At 38.9% G+C, this 25,193-nt stretch overlaps 1 protein-coding gene across 2 annotated transcripts in view; it reads right to left on the reverse strand.

Annotated features, from left to right (window-relative positions):
• Positions 1-1,273: 1,273 nt before the first annotated feature.
• Positions 1,274-25,193, reverse strand: part of hk2 (hexokinase 2) — a 123,799-nt gene continuing 99,879 nt past the window's right edge. The window contains exons 1-11 of one of the 2 annotated variants that reach the window (XM_007564719.2): positions 22,442-22,598; positions 18,030-18,263; positions 16,795-17,099; positions 16,535-16,683; positions 15,234-15,353; positions 11,945-12,040; positions 8,119-8,218; positions 7,777-7,960; positions 6,419-6,574; positions 3,164-3,400; positions 1,274-2,403 (exon numbers count right to left, since the gene is read on the reverse strand). In XM_007564719.2, coding sequence (XP_007564781.1) covers positions 2,259-2,403; positions 3,164-3,400; positions 6,419-6,574; positions 7,777-7,960; positions 8,119-8,218; positions 11,945-12,040; positions 15,234-15,353; positions 16,535-16,683; positions 16,795-17,099; positions 18,030-18,263; positions 22,442-22,593 — 1,878 coding nt within the window. In that variant the 5' untranslated portion in view covers positions 22,594-22,598 and the 3' untranslated portion in view covers positions 1,274-2,258. Of the gene's footprint in view, positions 2,404-3,163; positions 3,401-6,418; positions 6,575-7,776; positions 7,961-8,118; positions 8,219-11,944; positions 12,041-15,233; positions 15,354-16,534; positions 16,684-16,794; positions 17,100-18,029; positions 18,264-22,441; positions 22,599-25,193 lie in introns of those variants that run through there. The other variant, XM_007564720.2, reaches the window with a different exon arrangement.

Consider the following 25,193-nt stretch of genomic DNA (forward strand, 5'->3'; position numbering starts at 1 on the left):
GATTTGGTGTAATAAGTCTCCGAGTATTTATCAGCCGTCCATAGCTGCGGTTGGCTCAGAGAATCGTCACAGCTACGCAGCTGAAAGCCCCGGTCGCTAATTAAAAATGACGTTTTCAAAATGATTTTCACGGAATGCCAAAAAATTGTCCGCATTTCCCGTTTAGTTTTGCGCTCGCAGACGGCGACGTGTCCGAAGTAACGCATTCATGAGAGGCATCTTAGTAATTTAATCGTCCGTCGCCATTCTTGTGTGGCAAATGTCATTCAAAAGGACCATAGGCTCATTACGGAGGTCTGCGCAGTGACAAGGAGCTCAAAAGCCGAGTACATTAACACTAATTGGGCTGCATATTTATGCAAATGCACAGTTGACAATTGTTAGCTGAGGGGAGAATACTAACCCTCTTAAGCAGAGCATATAAAGCGCGGCCATATTTCTTAAAAAAAAAAAAAAAAAAAGAAAAAGCACGATGCATCTCTCCGGAGCACATAGCACTTAGAGACGCTTGGCTTTTTTTTTTTTGCTTTTCTGCTCTTTACAGAGGTTTATAAAAAAAGTGCAGGTTCAGAAGACATTAAAGAGAGCCCCACCACCCCACACTGTTTTTGTTCAACGAGAATCTGAAACCCGTTTTGTCCCTTTTAGAAAGCATCTCTAGGAAGAAAACACGGCCTCTGAATCATTAATTAGCGAAGGCTTTGAATATTTTCCAGACATCGTGTAACTTTGATCGCAGACTAAAACATGATCACTCGCAGTCCACTTGTGTTTCTTTGCCTCGATCCTCCTGAATGTTAGATCTATTTTTTGTTCAATATTTCATAGCAAGGACTTACCAGGAATGGGTGAAATGCAAAAATTCGAAAATGTTTTTTTTTTTTTTTAACTCAAAGAAAGAAGGAAAAATACGGGTCAGAACCTCCAGCCGGTCTATAAAAATATATTTCCGCAATTGCATCTGGGATTGAAAGCAGACGAAGAAAAAAAAAAAAGGTAGCGATGGTCAGGGATTTGATGTAAAACTTTTCATTTCCCCCCACAGGCTCTGTGATGTGCTGTAACGTCTCCCGCTCTACGGAGGCTTTTGATGGACATTTTTAGTACTTTGCTGTGAGCTTGTTGATCTGAGAAAGTTTGAAAAGCCGGGCCAACAGCTGATGTTTGTTGGTTTGTACATACCCAACTCTAAAAATAACAAAAGACCAGGCAGTGATCTGCTGCTGGTCTCCACAGTGATAGATAAACATACACACAAAAAAAAATAATCAAAAACAACATAGCCAAGTAAGATTTATTGGGTTTGGTTGGATGAAAAACAGTGAAAATGAAGATCACATGTTACAGTATTTTCAGAGCTGTCTGATTATGTGTATTCAGGGTAGTTTTCCATTGTAAGGTAATGATTTTGTAAAAAAAAAAAAAAAAAGCCAATGAAAATATGCTTTGTGAGAAAAACTACAAATTAAACTGATTGGTCCAATTATGGAGGTGCAGATTGTCCTCTTTATTCTCAACACCCCAGTAATAAAATGAGTCCAAGTTGGAGTAATCTTGGTTTTATTGATAAATAATAATAAAAAAAATAGACCCTGGTGATTTCTCACTTTATTTGGAGTTGATATTTTTCACAGCACATCATAATAAGCTTGCTGCAATCAGAACTACACAGTTTGAATTATTTATACCTCCAGTTATACGGAGCCTCTGCAATTTCTAAAACATCTTTATGTTTCTGATGCATGGACTAGTGTTTACATTTTAAAAACATTTCATCACAATATTGCATTTTTTCTGAAGTTTCCTGTAACAAAGTAAAATTGCTTTAAAACTTAAATAAAATGTAAAAAAAGGAAAGAAACTATTGCTTCATTTACCTGCTGAATGTACTGGTTTGCTTCTCTTTGGTTCAGGAATGTGCTTTTCTAAACTTGCCAGACAGTAAATGTGCTAAAAAGTTTTATTTTTCACAGACTTGACTTAAAAACAGAACTAATATAAAAGTAAAAGACAACGACAGAGTGTAAAAACGAAAAGCAACGAGCTCGTAACAGTCGGGTCTCACTGAAGGTGCAGGTTCATTACCAGCAGAACTGTGATTTCTGAGCTCAGTTCGCGCCCGACCGAACCTCCGTCACAGCTTCGCCTCGCGCCGTTAAGCGGACACTCTCGTGTGAACGCGCTCACGTCGAAAAAAGAATGACAACCGACTGAACACAGTGCGCGTGTTGACCCACAGGGAGAAGTTTTCGCAGGTTTCACAGCGACTGCTCGCTCTTCAACCTGCAGGCCACGGCCGTGATGAGCGCCGCTCCTTTCCCGCTGCCGTCCTCCGACTTGAGGAACGTCACCTCGCACTGCGGGGCCAGGTCCTGCAGGGTCTCCTGCATGATCCTCGAGAAACTTCAGAGAACAAGGAGGGAGCAGAGAGCAGAACACAAAAATTAAGACTTCTCAGTCGGGCCGCTGAATAATGATTAGAAATTTGAATCTGATTAGTCAAGAGGCTGCTGTGAATTAATCATGATTAATTAATTGGTTAAAAAAACAGTTAATAAATGAACTCTAAATGGTTTTGTTAGGGCTGCCGATTGATTAAAACAGGATGGGACGGGCAGTCTTATGTAATATCTACTTTTTTCAGCTTTACGTCAAGTCGTAATGTTATTAACCCACTCAGCTCCTTCAGAGTAGCCAGAAGTAATTAGCAAACAGCAGGTGGAAATGAGCATCTGCTGAGCTCATTATAGGTGAAATGCTTAGTGAAATGCTGGTAAAAATGATGTTAAAGGGTTAATAGAGGAGCCACATTGTGATGACTTCCCAAAGGCGGAGTTTTAGAAAGAATATAAGTTTTTCTTGAGACATAGATCCAATTTCACGGCGTTAAATTACAAAGTCAAATTTATTTTATGTTACATGTGATTTACACAGCACTTTTATATCAACTCAAAGTAGAAGTTACCAGATTGTGCTATTAAAATGGCAGTATGTGCTTGGAGAATACAAAACGCCGCCCCTTTAAAGACTCATGTTTGAGGTTTAAAACACATTAAATTAACAGAAAAGACTAATCCTTCAAATTAGAACTTGCTTAACAATTGGGAACACAGCGTAGGTGAAACCAATGTGACGAACTTCAATAAATTAAAATGTTCCTTACTGAGGATGGGTCTTATAAAGGGTACCGTCCACTCCCACAGTGATGGACATTTGGTTCAGGTTGCGGTTCTGCCGGATCTTGTCAACGAGAGCGGCCAAACCGGCGCCACAGAGCTGCGCCGCGCGGCGACCCACGACGCTGCACACCTCCTTCACCAGGACGCTGTCGTCACACGTGGAGCCGGTGAGGCCCAGGTGCTGCAGGATGGAGCGGACCTGACGCATGGCCAGCCGGTCGCTGTGGGAACAGGGACAGTTCAGGGACCTGTGCTGGACAACTCTGTTCGTTTTAGCTCCAGGTGCTCTTTCCCTCCCCCCCTCAAGATTTGTTATTAAAATGTAGAGCAAAACAATTGGAAATTGTTCTCCCACTTTTTCTGGTTTTAGAATTTAAAAATATGACTGGTAAGACGGAAGGTGTCTGAACAGGCGTCTTGTTAGTGATTCTCAAGTAGATTGATCTGTGAACTTTGGGCTATTATAAGAGATGGATACATTTGATCTAAAGCATTCTGGTGTAACTGGTTGCATGTAATTCAGCAGCTGTTGCAACTTTTGCCCCAACATTAAAACTTTTACAGTCAAATCAAGTCCCCTTGCTTTTATGTTTTTTTTTTGTTTTTTGTTTTTTTGCTTTTCATTTTTTTGCACCTAATGACTGAAACAACAAACAAAATAAAAAAAACACTAAAGCTCAGTACGCTCACTACAATATCAACTCAGTAAAAATCACAATGCATCATCAACATGGCTGCTTTTAAAAAACTATTGACGTGTGTGTGAATTATAAGCAAGGTTATATTTTTATTCTTTTTTCTTTTTGTTTTATGATGTTCTTCTGTTTCCCCCCATATGATGCGCTGCTGCATGAAGTCCTAATGTTTCCTGAACAGCTCGTTGTTGAAAATGAGAATTTGTTCTCAATCAACTTGCTTGGATAATTAAAGGTTAAATAAAAATAAATACGGTGTTGGAGTTCTCCCTCCTCTGAATCCATCTTCCCTTCAACTCAAACCAGCTTCTCCATCTCTAGTGAGGAAACGAATCCCCACAGTATGAAACTGCCACCACCAAGTTGCCTTTCTGCATTTCCTTCCATTTTGGTCTCATCTCACCAAAGCACCTTCTCTCCAAACTCCAACATGGTTTGTTGTCAAACTGCGAGCGTGATTTCTTTCAACTACAACTTTGTTGACCGATTTTGAAAGTTTGGGATAATTTGATATAACCTCACCTTGCTTCTCTACAATTCTCTACAATGACCTTACTTCTCTACAATTTACGAAGCGTCTGCTGCGCTCCTCGGTCTTTGTCATGTTTGTTCTCCAACAAACCGGTTCAAGCTGGAATCAAACAGGCTAAATTGCACAGCGATTAGCTAACTTGTGTGATCAGTCGGCAGCTTCACTTCATGTAAAACAGACGTGAAATAAAGCAAATGCATAAATAAACGCCTTAAATGGGAATTAAAAATGGAGTGTTGACGTCAGAAGCAACACGTTGGATCTGTGTGAGGCTTACAGAGGCTGTAACTCCGTCAGCATGAAGGTTAGTCAGAAGGTGATAACTGCTAGTCTGATTACTCTCTAACAGAAGAAAAATAAAATGTCAATCCTCGGCCTTCAGATTTAAGCTCCATGCTAGACCATGGCCCCTGGGGGGAAGGATGATTCAGAGGAAGGCTTTTGTTATTGATTGATGGCACCTGGGTTGGTATATTCTCTCTTTGAGGCTCTGGGGCCGCCGACACAAAGAGCGCGGCTGATAACGGAGGAGGAAGACGTCAGGCTCCGACAGCTGGCCCTTTTTAGGAGCCGTGAGTACGGGCTGCCGTTAGCAGCAGCTGCATTTACAGTACAAATGAACGCAAACCTTTGTCGATATTCATCAAAAACCGAAGAAAAAAGACACAATTTTGCAATTGCGGTGTTTCCTTTAAATAAGAAGCACGAGTAAAAATCACACATGAATAGGTTTGTTCACACGATGACTCGCTGAAATACATGCAGCGCCGTCGTCCTGCCACTTCCTGTCATCTTCTTCGCCTTTTAACCCAACGACGGACTACAAGGAACGTCTTCCACTAAATCCTAAGTCCTGCTGGAGAGATGAATCGCTAATCAAACTCCATGTCCCATAAATGATCTCTTTTTTTTTAAATATATGAAACTACAATTGAATCGCGAACGTATCCTATAGGACCTAACCAAATAAAATCTTGTGCGTTAATTTTGACACATGCCCACAGAGCTCATGAGTGTGACCGTGGCGGTCACACCAGCGTCCAAAAAATCTGTCAAGTGTGACTGAAATTTTAAAGGGAGCCGAGTGTGTTTATGTCTTCGGTGTTGGTTTCCCTCCCACACGTGGAGCCTGTCTCACATCACATCGCTCTCCTCTGCAGACGCCAGCTGGAAACACGGATACCCGGCTGACAAAACACGGGACACGTCACTGAATGCTGGTCTCTTGTGGACTTTATGTCTAGTTTGTGACACAGTTTCATTCCATCTCGTATTGACGTCTATCTCTGGAAAATAAAGTGATTTAATTGAACTAAGCAGAAAAAAAAAAAACAAGAATCTTCAACCACAATGTGTGTTCTGGGTTATGTCTCTTCTTAACTAGTGTTAGCACTTTTTGTTGAAATAAATTCACATTATTGATAGATGTGCAATTATAATACTCTATATAATAAATTCATTAAAAAGGGCTCTTTTAAAAGCTCTAGCAATTGTGACATTTAAAACAGATGAAGGAAGAAAGTTCTGTTTTTTGTCCAGCGTTTCTGCTGCATGGTCAAAAAGTTAACCTTTTAAAGCACACCTCCTATTAATACTGGATGAAGTCTGGCTAAATAAAAGTACATTGTTCATATTATTGTTTTGGTTTTTTTTGCATTAACAATATGGCTGTTTTATTTGAACGCTCACATAAACATTTGCTTGTGTATTTATATTAAACTAGAAGCCAGTTTGCTGCTTTTAACAATATAGTGAAGAATCACGCAAATGTCCATAATTCCTCATGGTGTCAGTTGAAGCAAAAATATCAACACTGCTGTCAGGGCATTTATTCACGTATGAAAACAAGAACGAACAAACTTCTGACCGATCGCGCGACACGTCGCACCGAGCTCCGCGTGAAACAATTCGTCGAAAAGTGAAGGACGACGCATCATTGTACGTCGACGAGAGCCGGTTTGAGTGACGTGGTGGGGCCTTCTTGACTCGGTTGTTTTGTTTGGATACTTCACCTTTCAATCTGTGACAGGAACTTGGTCTCAAAGATGCCCCTGGTCTTCAGGCGCTCCGACAGTTTGCCCCTGAACAGCAGACCCTTGGTGGTGAAATCCATCAGCACATGCCTCACTATCTCTCCCAGGTACATCCCACTGATCATCTTCTCATATCTTCAAAAGAAAAAAAAAGACATACAACAAGAGGATTTCACGCCTGCACAACATTATTATGTGCAGTCAGACATTTTTCTTCACGGCCATTTTTCCCACTGTCTGCACAGCTTTTTTTTTTTTTTTTTTTTTTTTTTTTTTTTTTTTTGGATGACATGACAGATTCACTTATTGCAGATGCAAGTTTAAGGTGTGATTATGGAGCAGCACAGAGATGTTCAGTTTTCAAATTCAGGCATGTGAACCGAACGCAGCAGCAGCTGAAGAGCGAAGAAGCTTCACTGTTAAAAACGACACAAAAATATTAAACGGGTTCAAACGAATGTAAGTAGTAAACAGGATAGTTTGACCTAAAGTAGGATTTTTATTTTGTTATATTACAATTAAACACATCCAGGGTCTATAATAATTATCTATCGTGTTTAATGTTTTACCGTCTTTATTGCTTTTACAAACCAAACTAAAATAAATAAATAAAATCTGAAAAAACTCTTCAATGTCAAAATGAAAACGGATTTCTACAAAACAGTTAAATACAAATATGTTATTTAAGTGACTGAGGTAATTCAGTTGTATAAAAACAATTATTTTAATTATTATATTGTAGAAATGAAGGAGGAAGGTGTGCTTTTACAGCTGAATCTATGTTTCTAGTGTGCTCTGCTGTGTTTCCTCTTCTCTGTCCTGCTTTGTTTTTTTCCCTCTGAATTTTCAAACTACACCTCTGAGGTATTTGTTAGGTTGGTCTTCAAATGCAGCGGAAGGGCTAAGTGCGCTGCTTTTGCGGTGGCTTGGAGACACAATTAAAATCTGACTGCAAATCTGATTAATTGCACAACCCTGAGTGTTCAATGAACAAACGCATCGTTTGTCTCAATTAATTAACTGTATGCAGCACTTCCTTACCAGTTTGTAAAAAATACATATTTCACTGCAAAAACACAAAATCTGTTTTGTTTGCAAATCCTGCTGAAAAGTTACTTGTAAGTTAGTTTTGTCTTATTTGAAGTGTATTAAAGACAGTGCAAAAACAAAATCTTACCAACAATGTCTTTACCTCTTATTTCAAGTGCACTAAGTGACATAAAACCTAGAATTTGATAAAAAATAAAATCAACGAGATCAGTGAAAGGTATTTTAAGTCTGATCATGTCTTACACTTTTTCTTCTCATGTTTGCTCTGATTCCTGATTTTCATGTACCTCTGCTTCCCAGGGTAGTTGGAGGCTTCGTCGACAGCATAATCAAACTCTGTGCAAAAGTCGTCCAGTTCACCGTTTTCGCCGAATGCTCCCCACTCCACGTTGACACACATGCGGCCTTCATTTCCCTCCACCGTTTCGATGTTGTGCATTTCCTCCATGTAGCAGGCGTTGGTCCCTGTGCCTGGTGTAAAAAAACAATCCTGATTACAGTAAAGCTTTGCATTTAGAAACACGTTGGCCACAGTGAGCACTTTATTATTGTAATTATTATTATTTACTACTGTTATTACTATTATTATTTGAAATCAAGCAGGAAAGAACAGGAACAGACAGACTTACCTACAATAAGGCCCAGCTCACATTTGGGGTCCTGATAGGCACAGGTCATCATGGTGCCCACTGTGTCGTTCACCACCGCCACAAAGCTTAGGTCGAATTTCTGGATGTGGAAGAAACACAAACTCAATTAAGAGTTAAAATAATAAAAAATTAAAAAATCTGGAGAGAAAAAAAAGGAATAATAAAATGTTCAAGTGTCAGCGTGGAATTCTGTAAGAAAGAAACAAAAATAACACAAACAACAAAATGAGAACTTGGGAGGGAAAAAAGTAAAATACAGGTTATATATATATATATATATATATATTTATTTTTTTATATGTTTGTTCAAACTGTCACTGTTTTGACAGTGTAATATGTCAGATAATTTGTGAAAAAATTAGAGCTCCTCGGTCTTCAGAAATAAACCACTCCCAGTCAGAAACAACCAATCAGAGTCAGTAGGAGGAGAGACTTAGCGCTGTCAATCACGCTTATGAACACGCTGGTCACATAGTCCATCTCTGCTGTGCTACAGCTCCTTCCCCACAACAGAGCCCGCCGCGAGCATACAGGCGAATAAGTACGGCCACCAATGACGGCGGATAAATAGTTTGAACAAATATGTAAAAAAAAACAAAAAACAAAAAAAACATACTTTTATAAAAGTTACTCAAAGACAGCTTTACATCGTCTCTGATAGACCAACACACAGCAGATCATTAATGTAAAGTTCTGTTTTTTTTTTCTCTTCTTTCAAATAAAAACTTCACACAATGTTCAAGTTCAACCCTCTTAACCTGAAACCCAATACAGCCCAACCAGCTGCCTCCAGGAAACAGCCAAATAGATCAGTTTCATCTGGCCCAGTCAAAGTCCAGATCAAGATGTGAGACTTAAAGCAAGAGCAAAAGAAGAATTAGGCAAACATTTCAGTCTCTTCATCTGAAAAGCTGGTAAAGGCTTACAAAAAAAAAGTTCAAGAGGGTTAGTTACCTTCGTCAGCNCACAAACAACAAAATGAGAGCTTGGGAGGGAAAAAAGTGAAATACAGGTTATATATATATATTTTTTTTATATGTTTGTTCAAACTGTCACTGTTTTGACAGTGTAATATGTCAGATAATTTGTGAAAAAATTAGAGCTCCTCGGTCTTCAGAAATAAACCACTCCCAGTCAGAAAAAAACAATCAGAGTCAGTAGGAGGAGAGTCTTAGCGCTGTCAATCACGCTTGTGAACACGCTGGTCACACAGTCCCTCTCTGCTGTGCTACAGCTCCTTCCCCACAGCAGAGCCCGCCGCGAGCATACAGGCGAATAAGTACGGCCACCAGTGACGGTGGATAAATAGTTTGAACAAATATGTAAAAAAAAAAAAAACATACTTTTATAAAAGTTACCCAAAGACAGCATTACATCGTCTCTGATAGACCAACACACAGCAGATCATTAATGTAAAGTTCTGGGTTTTTTTTCTCTTCTTTCAAATAAAAACTTCACACAATGTTCAAGTTCAACCCTCTTAACCTGAAACCCAATACAGCCCAACCAGCTGCCTCCAGGAAACAGCCAAATAGATCAGTTTCATCTGGCCCAGTCAAAGTCCAGATCAAGATGTGAGACTTAAAGCAAGAGCAGAAGAAGAATTAGGCAAACATTTCAGTCTCTTCATCTGAAAAGCTGGTAAAGGCTTACAAAAAAAAAGTTCAAGAGGGTTAGTTACCTTCGTCAGCATGTAGCAGAATCACTCACATCAAATATGCATAAACAAAGTTTTGAAGTGGTAAACAATAACAGCAGGGTTACTTACTAAAAGGTCCTTTTGCTAACTCTCTTTCTGTGTCTTGCTGTTTCTTCTCTCTCTCTTCTGTTTTCCTCCCCACATCTCAAATGATCTTGCATAAACCTGAAGCTTTTCTTCCACTCATCACATTTTGATCACGGCTTAATTTTAAGTATCTAACTGAGACCTGCTTCAGTAAAACACCCGCACGTAAAAAAGTAAGGGTAAAAAAGCTGAAACAGATTGGATTGAAGGCCACATTAAAAAAATAAAAGAAGAACAAGTTTGACACTTTTTTCCACCTTGATCAGTGTTCTGTATCCTAACCAGGAATTAGCCAGGGCCTCTGTTGTAATTTCACACTCTTTAGCTGCTGACTGCTGGAACTAAGAGGCATGGAAACATTTCTCTGTACGCTCACTCCTTCTTAGATGCTGTACCAACACTTTAAAAGCAAAAAAATAAAGAATCACTCGTAACCCTTAAACTCTTCAGTATATAGTGACCAGCTAATATTCTCCAGGTCAATGTTAGGACAGCAGAGCTCTGTGCTTACCTGCAGAAATAAAGATCAATCTTAAACCTTGTCCATGTGAACGCCTGCAGCAATATTTTAGACTGAACTCTTTCTTGCTTTTTGTAAAACCACTTCGAAACTGTGATTAGATCAAACTGTCCGCTGTAGTAAAAGGTAAATTTATTGAAATAAAGTCCAAGTTTTCCTTGAGAACTATTGCACAAGCGTCCGGGTGCACTGTTTCCACAGCAAAGACCATGTAAACAAGGAAGTAGTTTAAAAACTGGACCAGTAACGAGCAGAAATCTGAATTTGCGTGACCGTTTCCAGGAAGCCACATAGTTGCTTTCCAAGATGGAAGATAAAAGGGCTTGTTTGCTTCCACAAAATGATCAGATTTAAGTTGTTGAAGAAAAGGAGAAATTCAAGCACGTCGTTTGGTTTGATCAGAGTGAGTTAAACACATTCAGGGAAAATTAAAATGTGCGTCTTTCGCTGCCGCCTTTCTCGCTGTGAATCTAACAAATCCTCCCTGGAGGTTCGAGGAAACAAAAAGCTTATTCAAATTCCACTCCTCGAATTATTGCGACTTAAAGGCCAGTAGTCAAAACCGCCCGTGGGCCCCTCCGATGCTGAAGGGTCCAATTAAACCACAGGAGAGAAGCACCACTGCTGCAAGTGTGACAAAAACAAATGACCTAAACAAATGGCCCAAAAACCCTCAACTAGAAGAGACACACGGGGAAAAAGTAGCCAAAAATGACATTTCTGTAAACTGAGATAAGGTTCCTGAAAAGTGAGTGGAAGTAATTATGACAGCAACTTAAACTGACCTCTGTTTTTTATTTTTGCTTTTTGGCCTCATCAAAATTAGCTTATCTTGCAAAAATGAGATGGGAACACTTTTTTTTTTCCAAAACAAAAAAAAAACAAACAAACTTTCCACCATGTTTCTCATTTAATGGAAACACCGCAATTGCGAAATTGTGTTTTTTCGACATTAGCAGGATATCAATGAAGGTTAACGTACATTTGGTATGGAAACGCAGCTGGTGACTTACTGTATGAACTCTAGTGTTAACCCTTTATATTTTACTACTGCCTCAGAGTTTATATGTTGAACTGTTTCTCTTGTCTAAAAGCCACTCAACTAACAGCTAAACTTTCTCCTACAAAAAGAAGATATCCGTCTCTCTGCTCTTAAAGCATCTTGTAACAGCTCCTTTCATCCTTCAAGATGTGGTCGGACTGGACGCAGCCTATGTACTCGTGTCCAGTGAAGGTTGCTGTGAAAGCTGGATTAACACAAACATGCTACGTGGGAGGAGCAGGCTGCGTTAGCAATCAGACTCCGGATGCAGCACTTCTACAAATGACACCGCCTCCCTCAAACAGAAGTAGTTGGCACACAGAGAGTTTCTGACTGATCGCTCGGTACACACTTAGAAACCGTGTGTGTAGATGGAAGGCCATTGCAAGCAGAATACTCTCTGAAAACAGACTGAAACATTTTTTTTTTTGCAAGTTCATTCAAAACGTGCACTGACCTGCTTGCGCTGGACCGCCTCCTTCAGCAGCTTCACGACGTCTTTCCCCTCACAGCCGCTGGCTTTGAAGCCCTTCGTCCACTTCAGAAGGATTCCCTGCAGAAAGGACGGTGAGGGTTTGGCACCATGTTGAAATGATCCACGGGGATAATTTACATGTCAGGTTTCATTGAGGAAAACTTTACACCAATCACAGGAACTCACAGAAACATCAGATGTTGTTGAGAAACCAAGTGATTCAGTAAAAACTCATTTTGAATATTATATACATTCATTTTCGGTTTCCAGAAAGAAGAAGAACCCGAACTATTACACCTTTCATTTGCAACTGTAATGAAACAATACTTATTGTACTAAATATTGATAGTGATGGAAACCTGTTTAGAGACTCAACTGACTCCAATCAGAGAAGAAGCTGAAAACCTCCCACTGAAATATTTGAAATTTGTTTCAAAACCAGAACAAATTTGTCAGATCATCCATCTACATTTCACAGAGTGTGTGTGTCTCTCTGTGTGTGCGTGTGTGTATGTGTGTATGCCACAAAAACTTTCAAGCCACGCATCCTCTAAGATGACAAGGCCTACTTTCCTCTGCCAGCGCTCTCTCAAGAGTTGTGTGCTTGGAGCGGCTGGAGTTGTAAACACATTTAGACATTAGCCGTTTGGTCTCCAGCTCCTTCTGTAGGACAGGACAGACGTCGTCTGGCGGGCCACAAGCTCCGACATTCAAAACGTTTGCTCAAGAAGTACAGAGGAAAATGAGTCAAAACAAACGAAGGAAATCGAGTTCGATGAACCTTTACGTTCATCAAACTTTACGAGGCAAAGTCTTTTGCGGTAACCAAACCGCGAAAAACCGAGAGAGGAGAAAAACAAAATAGAGGGTCTGAAGGATAAAATGAATGATTGTGACAAATTAAATCTCAACCGTTCATGCCGTGCACACGCGGTCTGCTCGGTTCACAGAATACACACAACTCGCCTCAGCATGTGGGAGCAGTTTTATGTTTTACTGCATAACTGCTTAAAAAAAGAAGAAAAAAAAACAGAGCGGGGTAAAGTGAAAGGAGAAAATGAGTACAAGAACCCAAGAGGGAATCCTACCAAACGGCGCCAGTTTGGTAGGATTTTGGATATTTAGAACAAAAAGCATATCAACAATTATCAATATCGACTGATATGAAACGCTTGTATTGTGAACCAAACCTACAATCTTGGAATAGTTTGCACAGAAGCTTCTCATTAACGTGATGCAATTGTGACTCAGTAATAAGTTTTTTCACAAAACCTGCTACACACTACGACTTTTCAGGTAATAAAATTGTCCAAGAGATAAACAACATGATTGGATATTTCGCTGTGTTACTTCATTAACAAACAAACAAACAAACAAAAAATTATTATTCTGTGACAGATGTGAAGTCAGAGGTAAAGTGATTCTCTTATTTAAAGAAAATCTTCTCAGAATTTGAAGCACATACTTTGTAATGGTGTGAATTTTTATTTTTTATAAGATAAAAAAAGTTCAGTCTTATGTAGTAAACAATAATTCTGACCAGGTCACACCGATAAAATCAAAGTTGTGGTTGGTGGAATGGAAAAACAAAACAAAACCAAAGTTTGCCATTTTAAATTAAAACCATTTGTTCAAGTAAAACATAGCGAAACACCTATTTGAGTATTTAAGCTTTTTTCCAAACAGAATTAAGTTAGTTACAATATTTCCTTTCCTGTCATAAAACAGACAAAATGTCAAGCTGAACCTTTTCCATCCGAAGGTCACGTTGTGACACAATCTAGTTTTTCCGAGTCTGATCGACTGACGGCTACACGACGGACATCTGTGTTTCAGGTATTAATTAGCTTGATTTGCAGAGAGCAGCTTGTCTGATTAGCATCTGAGCTGGGAACTGATTTTCAAGTCAAAGTTCAAGGATCGGGCTAAAGAGCTTTTAAATTCCCATCAAATGTTCTGGCCTGATTATGACTGCGGACAAGTCCTTGTTCTGACAGGAGAGAAACATCAAAGCCACACAGTGTCCTTAAAAACAGAGAAAAACGCGGCTTGTTTTCATCTCCAGCATACAGCCTCTGTATCTAGACAGGTTGCTCTTAGCTAACAAAAACTATTGAAAATGTTTCATGTTTAAAGAATGTTCAAAAAAAAAAAAGAAAATGTTTCATGTCGACCTAAATGGAAAACTTTGAGACTTTCTGATGAGAGTTTCCAAAAAAAAAATACAAATAAAAAAACCCTCAGCTTCTTTAAATCGTTTAAGTTTTATTTAACTCTCTTGCGGTAAATTGTCCTCAATTTATACAATCACTCCACCAAAACACCCAATTAGGGGTTTTATTTAAACCCTGAATGAATGACAGCTTATTTTACACATAATGTTTGGAAGCAGTGAAAAAACTATAAAAATCTTTGGTCGCGTTGTGTGTTGATTCTAAATATCGTCACCAGCTAAATGATCCTCCCCACAGTTTACTGATTGTTCAGGCTTCCAGCCGCGATGAATGCTGGACTGAAATATGTTGTAGTGGAAACTGAGGCCCAGCGGACGGAGGTAGCATGAAACACACATCTTTTCAGACTGACCTCTGACCCACAGGAGCGTGGCTTTGTGATGAACAGAAAAAAGTGTTTTTTTTGTTTTTTTTAAAGCAATTTGAAACAATCAATCTGTTTAATGAAAAATATGAATAAATCTTCATTTCAAACCTTCAGCAGAGGCAGCCTCTCCCTGCTTGATGTCACACAACTAAAACTTTAGGAAACAGTTCAAAGCGTGCACAAAGTTAACCGGACTTTATGCACACAGTCTGGTTAGTAGGACGGAGAAAAAGGGCCAAGCAGAGAGAAAGTAAAAACATAAAATTATGACCATAAAGCTGAAATAGTACAAGAATAAACTATTTTGAGAATAGTCAAAGTATTAGCAATGTCATGTCATCTTAACGCGACTTTATCTTGCATGACTTTATTATCGTATTAGTACAACCTAAGAGAATGAAGTCATAATAATATGAGAATAATTACAACTTTATTCTCTTATTATTGCAACTTTAGTCTCATAATTTTATGATTTAATTTAAGTCATAAAATTTACTTGAATTAAATAAATTTTAATTGACTTAGTTCAATTCAATTAATTAAGTCAATTTTACTTGACTTATTTAAAGTGATTTATTCTCGTATTTTTTAAATGTATTTATAATTTTCTTAGCATGGTCCTGATGCTCTATGTCAGGCTCAGGATTCAGACCGGCAGACAGAACGTTACCTCATTCAGCTTGGTTTGATCACATGGGAAAGAGAACGTGAACCCCAGAGGTAAGGACGCTCCACTCATCCCCCTGTAGTCCAGGAAGTCAGCAATGCAGTACACAATGTGGTTGAAGAGCTGGGGCACAGATAAAAACAAAGGGAAATTAAAAATAATTACAAGAACATTCAGCCTCAGAAAGCATTAAGTAAAAAAAAAATAAAAAAAATAGCCAATAAAGAAAGCTTTAATTTGCTGCGTAAGCAAAAATCACTGAGCTGAAAACTTACACCATGGGAGAATACTATTGCACACCAGCAGAGCTTTTCAATAGCAGAAGAAGAAAGGCTGCCTTAGGCGAGAACCGCTGCTCTGCACATCACACACACTGATGGCGGGAAGCTGCATTGCAGCCCCAGCTGCCCTGGGGCAGACTGACAGAGGCGGTGCTAGCGTTAGCATTACACTTTACCACCAACACAGGACGAATATCCCTAAAGCTGAGCCACTGCTGGAATATGCAGCTTTTTAAGGTGAAACACCTCGACTGCAGTTCAAGAACGACGGCAATAATCTGACCTGATGTTGAGTATTTAAGTCAGTCAGACCAAAATGATTAACCCACTTAATTTTCCTAAAATGGAAAATGTTAAAATATGACTAAATATTCATCTTTTTAAATAATTGAGCTTTTACAATTAGTTGATCCACGTTTAACCAGAAACTTTTACTGAAAAGACGACTTTACTGAGATTTACTTTGATTTATTAAACTATTAAACATCTTGACAGAAAGCAGCCCAGGTCCTGTTTTTAGAATAAATCTGCTCAATCAAGTCCAAAAGAAACTGAAAATGAGACTCCGACAGCAAACGTGCAAAATTATTTTAACATTTTGGATCTGTGATTAATAGAATCCATTTTGTAGAAAAATAAATAAGTTTGATGACTATTTGCTTTATTTTAGTTTTCTTAGTTTGTCCCATGTAACAAAAAGTATGGACACCCCTGCTGTAGATATTAGCTTCTGTGCTGGTGCTGTTTGTATTTCCTTCGTTTGTATCAATGCATATTGGGGAATTTTTGGTGTTTGAAATACGAAAATAGGAAGTTAGTATTTTTGGAGCGGGCTTTCAATTTGTCATGGTTTTTAGATATTCTCCTCTGGTGTTTTGATTTATTCACATGAAAACCCACAAAAAACATAAAACATAAAAAGAGGATTTGTGTTATTGTAGTTTTTTTCAGTGTGAACTGAAACTTGAAAAACCAAAAACCTAAAATGATTTTCAGCTTTTTTATTCCCACACCACATAATACCTCCTCCCCCGTGCCCTGCAGCGTGTCCTGATCGATACTGTAGATCTTCTGGTGCATATCCACTTTCTGCTTCTTCTCATTTTTCAGCCGAACGAGAAGAACACGGAAACTGGACCCGCCAAGATCCAAAGCCAAGAAATCTCCTTGTTCTACAAAAAAATAAAATGGAGCAAAAACATAAAAATAAAAACAATCCACATCTAACAGGAGCAAGGTCATATCCGAGTAAGAGGCAGCGGACATCTTGTCTTCCCCCTCACCTGTTCCGTCCGGGGTGGACCTGACGTACGTCGGCAGCATCTTGACGCTGGTCTGGTCGTGCGTCTGCTTGGACAGACCCCGTGCCATCTCCTCCGTCAGCCTCCGCTTCACCTCCAGCAGCTGCTCGCGGCTCAGCCGCAGGGTGTCGAGGACGCGCTGCCGCTCGGCGTGCTGGGTGGCGAGTCGGTAGGCCACCGCCGTCACCATGGCCGCGCCTTTCCCGCTGCCGTGCTGCGACTGCAGGAAGCGCACGTCGCAGTCTGGCACGAGGCGCCGCACCATTTTGTTGAGCTTCCTGGAAAATCTGTTTTCCATAAGAAAAAATGATTTTAATAAACATTGTGCTGTTTCTCGGTGAACTTTCATGCTAGCTAACTTTCCCTCAATGAACAAAACAGCGCATAGGATAAAGCAAACTGTGCTGGTGACTCAAGACATTTAAAAACCCTCACAACTTGTACTAAAGAGTTTCATCTCTAATTATTTTAAGCCAGAACGGAGCAAGTAAACTACCCAGAGAAAATCTAATTAAATAGAAAACCGGAATGAATGATTAAATAATACAAGTGTGTTGCGAGTATGAATAATCCATACTTATATTCACAACTGTGTACGTATAAATATGTCTACTTGCATAGTGAAGGACACTTTTGTCCCGTCAGGCTCTCCGAAAAGAGATGGAGCAAGGTGAATTTTAATGAGAGGGGATCAGGGAGGATAATTAGGTCGTGTTCAGTCGACTGGCCCAAAGCCGGCAGTTTAAATTCACCAGAAAAGAAGGATGACATTCAGCCCAACTAAGTCTTTGGCTCCATCCCGAGTATCTAACAGAGAAAATGACGAAGCCCCTGCCAGGGACTGGAGTCCTGCTATGTTTTACTACATGATCACCAGGCTGGACAAATATCTTTGAGACATTGGGAAGAGTAGCAGGCAAATAAACAACTTTGTAAGCTCCAACTCCAAGTCAGTCAGGCAAACAGTGATGACAAGGGAGAACTAATCCCCTCTGTGTGAACAAGCTCTAATTATGTAAATAGAGCTTAAACAATAAACGCAGAGATTACGTGTTCTTGTTGGAACAATTCAATCCACTTTAGCTCAAATACACTCAGGGGCGTGGAGGGGCACACCGAACCACTCCTCCCAGCTCCGAGTTTCTGTTTATAATCTGGACTCCTCATTAAAGGAGTGAGACACACAGACACACACATCAATGTTCTGGGTCACTCACTCTGGATGACCCTTGTAGACTGAGCCGTCCACTCCGATGGTGATGCGCAGCTTTTCGGCCGCTTTGTTGTCCCGGATCTGTCGCATCACCGCCGCCAGGGTAGAGGCGCACAGGTGTGCAGCCCGGGTTGAAACGATCTGGCAAATCCTCCTAGTGGCGGCGCAGTCTTCAGCAGACGGGTCCAGGCCCAGGCTGCGGAGCGCCTTCTCGGCGCTAGCCAGGCCTTCTTCATCTCTGCAGGCGAAGAATGAGACGTTCAGTTTATTTCTGATCAGATTCCACAGGCAAGGACAGGAATTCAGGGAGATAAGAACTTCACTTGTAAGTAGGGCATGTTCATTTTGATTAATTTCTTAGATTTAACATGTTGAAATTTTAATGCATTTTTTTATTGATACATTTTTTTTTCAGACAAAAGTTCCTGCCGGAACCTTTGTAATCCAATGTTTCCGGTATGCCCGTAAATCGGACGTGCAAGCAACATCCTTAAACAGCAATTGATGACAAGGTCGTTCCTCTCGGCCCATCAGGGTTTAATTCCTGCTTCAGAAAATAAACTGATGCTAAAATGAGTTAGCCTGTCAGTGAAGCTATTCAAGACTAAAATCACATCTCAGTCATCTAATGCTAAAGTCGCCGTGCACAGTTCATATTTCTAAAAACGTGTTTTTTCAAATAAGTTTCTGAATCACTTGAAATCACTTTGCATCAATTTCACAGTTGAATAATCTAAAAAAAAAAACAAAAAAAACAACAACACAAAAACAATGAAAAAAAACTAATTGAAAACAATATTTTTAATGTTGAGCTCATAGGTCTAGTTCCTCAATAAATAAGCATCAAAACCGGGTTTTTGAATTTAAAATGTTGATTATGTTGTCAATATATGGTTTGCTTACAATGCGATTAATTACAGACATTGCAATTAACAAGTCCAAATCTTGTAATCGAGTCCCACCACTACCTAGAAGCTTACTTATTTATGCTTAAACACCATTAACGACCCATTATACTTGTAGTGCATCAAATTAGCATTTTAGCAATCCTGAAGAATTAGAACAGATGCAATTACCGGTAAGTAGGACCAAACATTTAACCAGCTTCTTCATTAAAATGACCTGAAGAGGCATATAATGTTGCTTAATGCCACATATGTGATGGGATTTATTGAAAAGCATTAGGAACAATAAGTAAAAAGAATAATTAGAAACATGTGCGTCTACATAAAATGTTGCAAAGACTCTGAAACCAAAAGACATGAATGACTAATACGTTATATATTTTTATGTAAATTTGTTGCAGCTGTCATTTTGATTTTATAGGTTTCTAACTTTATTAAATTTAATAATACTGTTAAATGTTTCTAGATTTAGCAGTATTTAACACACACTCACTTATAAACCGATTGTAGATCAATAGGCGGTGATGGTGTTCTGACCCTGGACACTCCAACATGCGACAACAGATTACGAAATGAAACTCACAACTCTATACAGTTTCCTGGTGTTATTCCTGAATTAGCAACAGCTGCCTGAAGTTTTCCAGCAGGCATCTGATCAGACGCCTAAACCACATCGGCTAACACGTGTTGACGTACGGGTAATCTACATCTGCTGGCCGCTGGTGAAGGTCAGGAAGTCGATGAAGGTTCAGCTCAGCTCTTCATCTTTACGAACCACAACAACAACCAGATTACTCCAGACAGAGCCGCAGTGGATCCATCTCATCCTCAAACTTCTTTCAAACACTTTACAGTAAACCGTCACGTGAGTAAGTGTACTTTGAAGTACAGCTGCACAGAAATCTTAAGCTCAAAACACCTGGGATCAGACAGCGGCACACGCACACACAGTCGTGTTTTCATCACTTGCGGGGACTTCACATCGACTTCCATTAATTTCCACAGCCTAACCCTTACAGCCTAACCATAACCCTGATCCATCACATACCTAACCTTTACCTTAACCTTTACCCTAAACCTAACCATAACATACCTAACTACTAACCCAAAAACAACAATTTCCCTCATGGGGACCAAGAAAATGTCCCCACAAGGAGCAATATGGTCCCCACAACCCCACATTGTATCCCATAAGGATATGAAAACCTGGTACACAAACACACACCACTTCAAAGTTGATCCAACATCATTTAACTTCTCTCTTCGATTACGGAGTGCCTTCCGAAGCCAAGCGTTCTCGTCAGTGTCGTTTGCTTTAAAGACGAGCCGTTCCAGACCTCCAGCACGTTCTTTTCTTCTCATCAGAAAGCCGCAGTTTGATCTGTGCTTTTTTATCAGTCACAAGAATGGAGCTCCGCCACCGCCTTCTGCATTTGCTCTCATTAACTCTCCTATTTATAGCAGCCCTGGATAACGAAACGTCGGCCTCCTGGGAAGCGTTCTTCACTTAGCTGGATGTTTCTCACCGTTGCGCGTGTTTTTCTCTGTGCATACCAAACTGTTGCATTGACCTCAGGTTGTTTGCACACAGCATCGCGGGTAGATTAGTCTGGGTTTTTTACTCCGTGAAGGATGGCACATTAAAAATAAGAACTACTGCAAATGGTTTGTATTGTCAGCACAGTTTCTCGTTAATTATAGTTAATTTCACACGTTTAATTATTTGCAGATGAAACTATGAGCTTGCAAGCACCTTTTTTCTCTCACTGTCTTAACTTAAATTAGACCAAACTTCTCTTGGTTTAGCTCAGTCTGAATTGCCCAAATTATTTATGTTTGCTAAATTCTTCAATAATAAGTTAAATAATGTCAGATTTGTTTATTAATGTCTTCAAATCAGAAGTTTACACACATTTCCTCAGAGTTTGGAAGCATTGCCTTTGAACTTCCACAAACATCAGACAGTACAGGCCCATTCAACCAAGTAGAATGTTTCTGAAAAGTCAATTTATTTGAGGAACTTTTTATCACAATGTGAAAAATGTAAAATGAAATAATTATGCAAAGATTGTTTTATTTTTTTGTTATTTATTGTCATATCGAACTGGTTATTTGATACTTTATACATTAATACTTATGTTTGTTAGTCTTGTTCTGTCTGTTAGACTGAAATATTTGTTTTGTATCCACTAACTGGTGAATAAAAAAAATATTTTAAAATCATTGTTTCTGTTATTTATGATTTTCTGCTTGTAGTTGATGAAACACAGCTTTTAAAATTAAAATATTACATTAAAAATATTTTTCAAAAAGAGAAATGTCTCAAAAGAATCTTTAATAAAAATCTTTAATAAAAGTTCTTTTCTAAAGGCTCTCTCCTTTGGGGACGACTAACAAGGCTCATAGGAACATATGTTTTGTTGAATACGACTGCAGTTTGCTGTAATTTTGTCCCATTCCTCCCTGACAGAAGTCAGGTGTCACTTATAAAGCCTGGATAGGCACAAAACAGGGCCTGACATTGGCAAAGTTTGCTATTTATGAAACACAAACTTGACGAGAAAATATGTGATCTCTCTCTCAGTCCAACTCTGACCCATCCATAGTGTGCGCTTGTTTTGGAGACAGGGAGATGGTCACTGATTGACCCCATCATCAGCATTCAAAAACACTTTGTTCCACATGCTTGCATTGGTAAGACTTAACTACACATATGCTACAAAAAAGAACAATAAGGCAGCTAGAATATAAACTAGCTTAGCATTAAAGTTGGGAAGTATAAAAAGGTATTTTTTTCCTCTGCCTATCATAAATTCTGTTTAATCCCAGTGCCATCTTTTTGTTCTGCAGACACCAGAGAAAGTACAGAGCAGGATTAGACGGATGGGATTAAAGAGTCTCCAGCTGCTTTCAGATCAAAGTTTGGCCAGAAACACCCGGCCACTAATCCTCCTTTTTGGGACATTTTGTCTTTATCTATTCGGGAAAAAAAATAAAATAAAATACTGGTGATGCAGTAAAGGAAGGTAAAACGATCGAGCAAAAAAGAAAGTTGAGTGTCTGTGATTCATGGAGATGACGGACATGTAACCACTGCGGACATGTCCGCAGTTTCGCCACATCATGTTCATCCTCCGATCCAATAAAACTAAACCGGCAGACGCATTTTAAACACAAGCATTTATAATAGATGATAGTCCATTAACCTTAATTGTGAACTTTTTTTGACTCATCTTTTTCTCTATTGCATTTTGTTGCATGGTACAACAGCAATAACAAACAGCATTGTCTTTCATCTTTTATGTATGAGAAATATTTAAAAATTCATTAGAAAAATACCTAAAATTACATGAAGCTATAACACAACATCACAAGCTTGTCTAGGTTTGTGATGTTGTTGAATGAATAGCTTGAAACTGTCGAGAGCCATTGAACCGATTCCTTCATACTGTATACTTTAGGGTTGTTTTTATTTGGACATCATTTATGAGAACATCGCACAAATACTAACTTGTCGCTCTCAATGGCGTAGATGTAGTTGGTGCTGAAGCATCCAGAGGTAAGAAGCTGTGGCGTGGTCTGTCCCTGGAACAGCAGCTGCTTTCTGGCCATCTTCACCAAGATGAGACGCACCAGCTCCCCCATGTACAGCCCGCTTATCATCTTCTCAAACCTGAGAAAGGTACAGACAAAAAACACACCAAATACCAGATATTTACATACACTGAATAAAAAGATACAAACTAGTTTTTTCTCACTTGTGGGAGGACATCCAAAAGGTTTGACCCAAGTCATACATTTTAAAAGATAGTTATCCCTGATGTACAAACGTCCTCGTTAAGTTTTCTGGCATCTAGCAAACAGAAATAATTTTGGTAATTCTCACTGAGCTAAAACAAAAAAAAAAGAAGTTGGATCGGTTTTAACTTCAGACACTGAGAAAAAAAAAAGTGTTTGTGGCTTATTTGTCAGGTGTATGCAAACATCTGGTCTGAACTAAATGGATCGAATTCAAGATGCCAGAACTTCTCAATATATTCTCCACTTGCACTTTAATTTCCAAAAGGCAGCCTCTGCAAGGTAATTCACATTTAGAATCAGAACTGTTTTAGTGATGACACATGCTGATAGACATCTGTCTGGGAGATTTTTTTAATAAGATGAGAGAATAAATTAAGATGCGAGAACACAAAAATACCATCTGGGTGACATTTCTTTGCGAATAAAATTATCAATTATAACTCTTGCTTGATTTAAGGAATGCTGTATAGACTCACAAGTGCGTATTGTGGACGGCGCACAAGTCTTCACATCCACCTTGTGTCTGGCAAATCATCAGCTCCATTTCCAGTAAAGATAACTAAATAGGCATTAAAGCTGCATGTTTCTGCATTTCTTAAGGACAGCTCCAATCGACCTTTTTTTTAAGCCATTCTGATTTTAAAATACATAATTATAGAGAAGACGTTCACAGAAAATGTGAGAGCTGAATATGACTTTCAAATTTAATTGCAGTGCAGGCTCGCAAAACTTGAACCCACGTGCTTTGGGGCGAAGGGTCTTGTTTAGAAAAGGCAGCACAAGGAATTACAGCAGAAAGAGCGAAATGGAACGTCCCCCACATTTATGAATAAACACTTGCTCATTGTCCACACATAGCCAGGTCTTTATAAAAACTAAAAATATACATATTGTGCACACTGGATTGGTTTCATCCACATGAAACCTGCACCAAAATGCTCTAAGCACGGTTTTAAACATGCCAAACCCCTAGGGGGCAGTGTAGCTCCAAGCTAAAAACAATGTCAGTCGATCAGATTGCTACTACTTCCTGTTACGAATTAAACATAGCGCCAGGAGGTTTGTTTGTGTGGTCAGATATATAGCTAGAACTACTTTAAAATAGTATATTAGAATATAAAGTTGTTTAAATGCAAAACAATGCCCTAAATCTCCACTTTGCCGTCTACTCACGAAAACACAAATATGGAGTTTTCTTAAATATCCACTTTAGTTGTAGTTTTTATGAATAATTGTTTTCAGTGGTATTAAACAGAGTTTGTGTGTACATGAAAGGCCAAAACGCATAAAAATGTATTTTTTTTTTCCAGATATCCAGCTACGCGATGAGTGAAAGACAATTCAGGTTTGACTGGCATACTGGTTATAAATGTGTCCTTACTTTACAGTCTTATTATTGTTTCTCTGTTTTGATATTTTTTTAACCTAATTTGTAGTTCCATTTGCCTTTAACTTGATGTTACCACATGTGAATTTCTCCACTGAGGGACAATAATGGAAATTTAAATTCTATTCACTTCATTGTTTTGTTATACTTTGCTGCAATGCATCAACTCAGAGCGACTGAAGGAAAATTCCTATCACACCTTTCAGAGTTCTGGTTGCAAAAACACAAACAAAAAGTGAGCTTTGTGGTTGTATCAAGACAAAATGAGCAAGTTCTATGGTAATTTAATGCTGAATATAGCAAGTGTGGATGACTCCGTTGTCGTTTGTGACTGACAGTGAATGTTTAGAATATTTCATGCAGAGATATGCTGCCCAGCATAATGGAAAAATAAATAAAAATACAAACTTCAAGTTGCTTCCAAGTAGAACAAGGAGGCAGAGTTGGATTGGTTTCAATCCACCAGGCGAAGGTTTGTTTATTTGTTGCATCTAACATTTCTTCTTGTCAGTATTTGAAAGTCTGAACAGCCTGAAAACGCTCCGATGAGCATATTAAATTGAACTGACTGCGTTTTAAAACCCACTCTTATCAAGGCTACCCTCCTTGCAATTTTCTTCCACAAGGAATAAACTAATAGAGCGTATAAGTGCCGTATTCACTGTTTGCTTATAAGTGCCTACAGGTAAAGTGGGAGGCCGTTATCAAATTGACAGTTAAAAAAATAAATAAAACCCTCCCAGCTGAGGTATAAATAAATAAGCAGAATGTATCCAGCTACAGTAAATGTGATCAGATTTTGGAGGCTTCACAACAGCAGCATGTTTTATATCAGAAGAATAAAGCAGTTTTACACTTTCTCATTTCAGACTGAAGGCAAAAAGAAAACTAGAGACAAATTCTGCCAAAAATAACTAAAAGGACCAACAAAATATTTAATCGCAATTAAGTAAAAACTGATCACATTTAAAAAAAAAAAATTCTTAATATACTTTAACAGAATTTTTTTATTGCTAGTATTCTAACAAGCATTGTGTTTTATGGACAGGATAAATACAATAAATATCTCGTGAAA

This window comes from Poecilia formosa, unplaced genomic scaffold, assembly GCF_000485575.1.
Source record: "Poecilia formosa unplaced genomic scaffold, Poecilia_formosa-5.1.2 Scaffold167, whole genome shotgun sequence".
In the NCBI taxonomy this organism is placed as follows: Eukaryota; Metazoa; Chordata; class Actinopteri; order Cyprinodontiformes; family Poeciliidae; genus Poecilia; species Poecilia formosa.